The following is an 8,399-nucleotide window of genomic DNA, read 5'->3' as shown; positions in this document are numbered from 1 at the left end:
TTTTATGCAAAAGTATATCATTCCAATAGGGTCTTTGGGAGGGGAAAAACATTAAAATGCAAACTTGATGACAAGTTAAAAGGGTACAGGATTCTATAGGAGGCTGCAAGAGCAAAGGTTTTGTCTAGGGCATAGCATGTAGGTGTAGCCCCTCTTTACCTCCCTTGATAAATCACCCATCAGTTGTTGGGTAGGCAGGACAAGTTTTCCGCAAGACAGAGTGGGCCTCAAATTGCCCACCTCTCTTTATTAAATTCTTCTTTTCCATCATTGACTTGGAAATTATTTGGGTTGTTCCTCAGAGGGATATTGTTAGTGTCTTGCTTGATGGCTGGGATGGTGCTATATAAATTATTATTTGTGGGAAATGGATTAAGTATATCCATGTTAAGCTCTACAACTTCCACAAATGTCAGCACATACAGCCATGGATGCACACACGAATAACAACTATATACCTTGAAGCAGGACTAAATGTAGGCAAGTTTGACAGTTTATTGTCTCTCATCACAACAGCACTTGTAAAATTACTCAAACCAACATGCACCCAGACAGAAGACACCCACTCATCCTTATTTACTAGAGACAACGACCCCATTATTTTTTGCATCTACCATCACTTTCGGCGGCCCTGACGCTTCCTGCCTTCATTGGGATTTCTCTTGTTAAAGTATGCTCCTGCACTAACATCATGTTTACTATGAATTCCAAAGTGTGAAGCACGACTGGTTACATCATTTACGGCAAAGGGAGAAGATCCAGCAACATAGTCTAGGTCAAAAACGTTCATATTTGCTTTTGACTGCTTGCTTGCGCGTTGCTGGGGCATAGGCTGGTCTTCAAACAGGAGAGGGTTGTTGGCATGCTTGCCTCCTTTAGGAGCAGGGAGAGAAAACTGCAAAGATATAAGAGAACAACCACTTCAACAAAATTCTATAAGCATGCCAACTATTAAAATTAGGTTTCTGAATCTAATTATAAACGAAAACCCTGCATCATGTATGAGGCATTTTTTTTAATACTTTTACATAAGGAATGGGCTGTCAGTCTCAAAACTGCAGCTCCAACCCTGTAAAACCTGCACCGTGTGAACTTTAAATGGAGAGTGTCTCTTCATTTCAATTCTGTCCACAGACACCTCATTCACAGTGTAAAAACCTGGTCAATAAAATATCCCCCTCCCCGCCAAATATGTATGTATATATATATCAAAGAAAGGAGCAGACCCTATATGGAATGTTGTCTAACTCTACTGCTGCATTTGGTATAGGACAAACTGCCTTAAAGAGCCTTCTCAGTCTATGATGGACATATTTCAAGAGATTAACATCAATTTCTTCACAGCCTTCAGAGTGTTAATTCAATGGCATGAAGTGTCAAAGCAAATGATGCAAAAATCTTCACCTGCCCGTAAATAAATTACAGGTTTAAAGTGAATACCTGAATAAAAACGTTGCTTCTCCTTCTCTAAACATGAAAGGCTGCTAGAACCTATTTGTGACCTTTATAGGTGTCATGACACTGCGAAGTGTCTCTCGCTCACTCCCTTTCGAAACACACTCGCGGGGTCAGACAAATACGTGTTCTTTCACACAAATAAACATAATGACTTGCCTGAACAAATCTGCCTACTTTTACTAAACAAAAAAAAAAAAAACAAACAAACAAAACAAAACAAAAAAGTCAAAACAAACCAAACAACAACAAATTACACAAATTAAAAAAAAAAGTCCTAACTACGATATATTTCCTCAATGTAGTAACACAGTGAATAACGCAATGGCTGGCCGTTGATACATTGAGATAACATAAACACAGATTGTAAAGCGTTCTTTAGTTCCTCTATACTATTCCTTTAGATACACTGTCTCAGCAATGGTTCTTCACTTCAAATAACACATCCACAAAATGCAATGAGTTCCTTAGGTCCTCTATAAACCAGCTTAAGCACACTGTCTCAGCAATGGCTTTTCACTTCAAATAACAGAAAATATTGTTCACTTACAATTAAACGTCCAGTTTCATGTTCTCTCGCCCTTGCACTCTAAAGGTCTAACCCTTCTCTCTTTCTCTAACTGTCCTCTCCTCTTTCATCTCTTTTTTACATCATGGACGCACACATTCAGAAAACTGACATCATTGCACTTGTGCTTAGTCCTACCACTCTGACTAGATCTGTGACAATAGGTAATAAAACCACAGAAAATTATCAACATCCTGAGGTTCTATTTATGGAACAAGTAACATAAGAAGTCGCAACTCACCTTCATGCCTCTTGTACTGATGGGCCGTTTGGATATGAAGATTTGAACAGACCCATCCTCATTCCGCTGCATTGCCACTCTCTTTAGAGTTTTATTGCCACACATTGGACAAAAGACTTTGGTCATGCTTGTAGGTAATCCTAAAAAAAATAGAGCAAGAAATATCTTACTTTTTACTTAAACTGTTAAGCAAAAGGCTATGTAAGTAAACCCTAGAGGGATTAAAAGAAAAGTGCATCTTACTTCCTGCAGGCAAAGCAGCGCAGCACATAGTTTCTTGCAGATTTGATGAGCATACCATCCACAGATATCACATTCAAACCCATCTGAATCAGCACATTCTGTGGAAAAATCATACAATGTTATTTGCAGTTTACACAAAGGAACAAATTCTTTAAATATTCTAATGCCAGAATGGCTTTAAATGCATAACTGGTACCAGTGCTTCCCTGCATGTTCAAGACAGATAAAACTTTACTGACTTCATTATACTTGTTAATATCCCAATGCCAATACTCACTTGTATTGCAAAATCTGTGGTCAGACATGCCACCTGTACACGTGTCATCTCTCTTGTTACATTATCTCCCATTTGTCTCTTCACATCCTTGATGTTTGATGGGGTTATCCAGCCACCATCACCCTCATCATCATCACTGTCATCTTCAAGGTCCTCAGTCTCCAAATTTTCTAAAGGTACGAGCAAGAATGAGAAAGTCAACAAAAGCAAGGGTCACAGGGTTCAGCATAACAAGGAGAGATATTTCGTCTCTACAATATCAAAGCTCAGTGGAAAATCCCATTTATAAACTAGTTTACGTATTTGGTCTCACAGCCAACTAGTTGTATTTGGACATTAGCTGTGTGGCAAATTTATATCCATGTGCACAGCTTTCTTGACCAGTGTTAACTTATTCAGAACAAATTAGCTAGGTACACAATCAATTCACCATGTTTAAAAAAAAAAATCACACAATTTTATGTTTAGAATATTCAGAAATCATTTTTAAACTCATTTATTACTATTCAGCAAGCCTGAAAAGAATTATAGCATGCTATAACTGTGCTAAAATTATTGAGGGGTGGGATAAGAACAAAAATCCTCAAATTTAAACATAAATTTAAATCTACTCTTATACATTTAGAGCTAGTGTTTAAAAAGATTTGCTTTCTGGATCTGTAATGTCTAGAATGAAGCTTTACCATCTGCATCTACCGCCATCTGCTCTGTGATCTGTGATGAATTTTGAGGTATGCTGCAGCTATCTTTCTCTACTTCACTGTAAGGTTCTTGCTCTAGTCTGTTTGGACTGATTTGTCCTTCCCTCTTGCCACTGTCTGGGTTTTCCTCTTCCAACACACTTTGAATCTCCAAACCATCTGTATCTCCTAAAAGGTTTTTAGCTTCTGATGCATTCTCTATGCTCAAGGAATCTTTTCCCTTGCAGTTTGTACACTCCTCTCCTGTTGTATTTTCAGAACCTAGGAGTTAAAAATAAGTGCATTACTATACAATTTCTGTTTAATGATAATGTTCAGCCTGTGAAATCCTTTGGTCTGGCAGACCAAGAAAGCCACAGGTAGTACTCAAAATTCAATAAATCGAGGTGCTTAAAAAAAAAAAAAAAGGAAAAAAAAGGAAAAGATTTTCTGGGGTGAGAAATATTTTAAAAAAGTTGGTGGATGGCCAGTGTTTAGCTTGGGAATATGTGGGTTTTCCTCACAAAGGCAACTTTTTCTTTGATGTAATGGTGTTATCGATTACCTAAATGGTGCCCAACCTTTTCTTGCCTGAGGGCCGGATTGGACATGATATAAAATCTTGCGGGCCAGAACATGGTGGATTTCCAGAATCATGACGATGATAAAAATGAAATTATGTTGTGTCTAGTTAAAATAAGCGGGCCATAGGTTGGGCACCCTGGATTAGCTCCACTACTGTCCTTACTGTATGGTTCTGAAACTTGGAGAGTGACTAACATCATCAACAACAAGCTCCAGACCTTTACCAAATGATGACTACGCCATATTCTGGGAATAAGATGGCCTGAAAAGATCTCCAACAGAAGCCTGTGAAAAAGAACTAACCAGAATGCCACTAGCCAAGACATCATAAAGCATAAATGGGGCTGGATAGGACATACCCTGCACAAAGCAGCTGATACGCATTGCCAGGCAGGCACTTGACTGGAACCCTCAGGGAAGAGGAGAGTTGGGAGACCAAAGCAGACTTGGAAAAGAACAGCAGACAGTGAGGCAAAGGATATCAGAACCACATGGGCCCATCTGAGGGGTGCTGCCCAAAACTGGGTCTGCTGGAGAAGTGTTGTTGTGGCCTTATGCTCCTCGAGGAAGTAACGGGAAACAAACTAAACTCAATTAACTTAAGGGTTATTTCTGCTGCTATGTTTGGTTTTGGACAAGGTTACAGTGGACTATCATAACTGTTCATCAACTGGTACCATTCAAGGGGTGAATGAATAATTTATGTTGAAGAGGATTTAAGAAGCTGCTTCCACATTTCATTAGCTTTAATCTTGTATAACGTTAAGTAGGAAAACAATAGTTTCCTGATATTACATAAATAGAAAAACTTTACTTAACCAAATTACAACACTAGAGTTCCACAAAAACATTTATTACGCTCAGAACAACTGGCAGACCCATAGTTAAAATCTCTGCACTTTCCTTCCAGTCACCTATCTTTTCTCCTAATATAAATTATGACTTTCTCATATTCAAAGAACTGTTTCATTTATCTATACTCTTCTCTTTCAGATTATGCATTCCTCTAAACAGCCATTTGTTAGAAATAAGAAAACAGAATGTAGGGGTAGAGGGGGCATTTCACAGGCATTTTTACAGTTGCCCACTTCTCTTTGATGAAGCAAAATGTGACCACCATGATACTTACTTCAGAACTGGAACCCAAATAGAATCCAGCAATGTTTGTTCTTGCATTTGATTGACTGGTTCCAAATGAATATTCCACACTCTTGAAAAAAAAGCAAACAAGACAACTTTTAAATGTTTCTATTTTCAACAAAATCTGTCTCTTAAAGGTGCATCTGACACGACAATGATAGTTAATCTTAAGATGATGATAAAAAATTTACATAACATTTATGTGATACATTTATTTTCTAGCTAGAAAAGTATTTATCAGAAATAGAACACATACATTAGTTACAAGACCCCACCCATTCCCCCCCAAAAGCTGGATGCACTAAATTGTATTTCTGTCAAGAAAGCAGATGACTTATAGTTCTTTCCCTGCTACTTGTATTATATCTGGCAAGACACATTTCTCTGATTGTAAACAACCAGGATGTGCTGTATGAAAGGAACATAAATGACAAGGTAAATAAGGCAAGGAATTAAAAAAAACAACAACAAAAAAACAGTGACCAGAGAATAACTTTTGGGGGGTGTTGGGAGGAAATAATGATTAAGATCTGAAATATTCACCCTCCTCATAGGTTCTTTCTTAATGTGGTCTGTTCCAACATGCTCCTTCTCGAGCATATATGTGAGGGCAATCACTTTGATATCCGTTGCAGAAAGACTCTGATAATCACCTGTCTTCTTGGCAAAATCACTAACTGCAAAAAAAAAAATCAAAAAAAATAAATAAATAAATAAAAACATTTTAGAGTTACACCCAGTATTATCGTTCAACACAAAATTACATTATGGAGAATACAAAGCATACAGGTATTTCTCATGAATCAAGGAACAGCTAGGAATAAATTACAATGAAAAACAGTGACACAAAACATTCATGAAATTTCTATCGTTATATATTAACTTAGGATTATGAACTTTGGATCTTGGTGCCTAAAATGACATCCATCATAATCATGAGAACCAATACGGCCATCAAACTAGTTGTCTCCCTTTCCTCACATCTAGGCCACACTCTCAACACTTCAACACATTCAGAGCACTGGTGCTCAGTGCACAGTAGACTGATCATGTCAAGGCCCTGCTGGGTTGACTTCAACTGGTTGCCAATCACAAACTGGACTATCTCTGGTATGTCCCCAGCTCCTTGCTCCTAATTACCTTCGTCCTGCCTCCATCTACAGACTCCAGTCAGCAGCTGATTAAGACTTCCTTCTTTCAGATGAACCTCAGCAGCTAACCAGTAACTCAAACCGTTTGACAGGATCAGTATGCTCTACAAACTTCTAAATTAATTCACTTTTAAACTGTGAAGAAACTGACAAGAAAAATAACAGAAAACCCACCAATTGCTATTGCCTCTGATGAAGGCTGCTTGAAGTTGAGGTGAAATGGAATCACTTTTAACCTCTGTCGAGTAGCTTTGTCACAGCTTTCATGCACCACTTCTGGTACGGTATAAACATTCTCGCCAATTTCCTGTTAAAAAAATTTCATCTAAATGTATGCACAGATAAAAATTACAAAAGAAAAATTTAACTTGCACAAACCAAACGCTAAGCTATGTGACAACTGTGTCACACAACAAAATAATATTACCACCATTATCAACATTAATCACTATGAATGGGACAAATTAGTTGGAAAATCATAGCAATAAGCCCTAAATAAGGAAGAGACAATGTTTTAGCTTTAAAAAATTAAATAAAGCTGAACTTTCCCAATCTTAATGAATATGCATCTAAAGAACTAAAGAACAGATTAGTAAACTGATACTTAACAAAAACCAGACTAGCCAAGACACACCAGCAGACCCTGGAAAAAGTCCAGAACTAAGTACTGAGAATACTTACTGAAGCAAAACACTAACAAAAAAGACTAAGCAGATAACAGAAATCCCCCTACCCCACCTCTTTGCAGGAGAAGAGAGTGCAAGGCACTTGTTGTACAAGTCACCAAATACAAGTACAGCATAGGCCATCTAATGAGTGCCAGACAAACAAAACTTTCTCAGGCAGGCTCAATAAATGAAGCTTCATAAAGCTGATGCAGGCACTACAGCAACAATGTCAGAAATGATTGTCTGCAGAAGTTAAAATCATGACTTTTGAGCTGTCCACCTCCCTAGGAAGAGACTGACAACCGCTTTGTCATCTGTATCACATTTCCACATTTCACAGGCAAGGACAAATACAGTGATACAAGCAGGAAATCTCGGGTCATTGGTGGATGATATGCCAACAGGCTTTCGCTGCACTAAATAAAAATTGAGAGCTGAAGCCCTAATCTGTCCAGTGAACAGTGTCTGCAGCAGAGCAAGTTTAGACTCACAGGTACTGAATACCCTGTGTGTGCTGCAAGCTGCCACCATAAAACCAGCTACCTATGCTGAAAGCAGCACTGAAAAATAATTGCCTAAAAATGGTACTGCAGTTGGTAGCCTTACACTGCGGTAATACCACTGGTATTAAAGGCAACGAGCAGGCTGACAGAATGGTAAAACTTGGGGCTGGACAAGCAGGATGAAAACAAAATCAGTCTAAAAGAGATATGGACCATCATCAAGGCTTTGCACAGATCACCTCAGCCATGAAGTAGCTACTACCATCTGTCCAGATTAGACGTGATAATTTTCCTCCTTAAAACTGGCACAAGAGACTAAAGCACCACTTATAGTAGAAGCTACATCTGGTTTCATCCCCAATGAGTTCCAGTGGGAGTGCTGCGTAAACCACAAAGCATATCCCACAGAAGCGTAATAAATTGAGAGTGGGGACGTTGCTGATACCCCTCGACTTCAAGCTGTAAGGACCAGGCAACCTAAAATCCGAAAAACCTAACCCAGACGCTGACTCTAGCCCCTTTTTTAGGTTTGTAAAAAAAAGTATCATGCCGTCGTGAGCATTCCTAAAGTAAAGTTGTACCTATTTTATTATGTGCAAGGATGCGAGTGTCAATTGAAGAAGCCAAAACCAAGAAAATAATGGCATTTATATGTATATATTCAACACATTTGTTTTACCCATATAGGCGCATTCTTGATAAATCCACCAGCATCGACGATAACGTGCGTTGCACTGGGGGCAGCCATTTTGCAATCATGACAATCACATTGCCAACTCTGTCATATAGAAATATTTATAATCTATGATTGCTTGAAATATATTTAGATTTTCACAATAACTTTAATTTCAAACATTTTCCTTCTCAGTTTAAAACTAAATTTCTCTA

General features: G+C 38.2%; 1 protein-coding gene across 1 annotated transcript; it reads right to left on the bottom strand.

Moving 5' to 3' along the window:
• Nucleotides 1-480: 480 nt before the first annotated feature.
• LOC112576976 (RNA-binding protein NOB1-like) lies at nucleotides 481-8,397 on the bottom strand. Its single transcript, XM_025259883.1, is given in 9 exon segments — nucleotides 481-895; nucleotides 2,265-2,398; nucleotides 2,503-2,605; nucleotides 2,785-2,960; nucleotides 3,468-3,745; nucleotides 5,177-5,259; nucleotides 5,733-5,866; nucleotides 6,515-6,647; nucleotides 8,191-8,397. Coding segments are annotated over 9 exon segments (1,389 nt in total). The 5' UTR covers nucleotides 8,260-8,397; the 3' UTR covers nucleotides 481-616.
• Nucleotides 8,398-8,399: the final 2 nt, after the last annotated feature.

The sequence above is a fragment of the Pomacea canaliculata genome, linkage group LG12, assembly GCF_003073045.1.
Source record: "Pomacea canaliculata isolate SZHN2017 linkage group LG12, ASM307304v1, whole genome shotgun sequence".
NCBI classification, from domain to species: domain Eukaryota; kingdom Metazoa; phylum Mollusca; class Gastropoda; order Architaenioglossa; family Ampullariidae; genus Pomacea; species Pomacea canaliculata.
The sequence above is the reverse complement of the archived record's forward strand: the minus strand, read 5'-3'. Positions and strand labels throughout refer to the sequence as shown.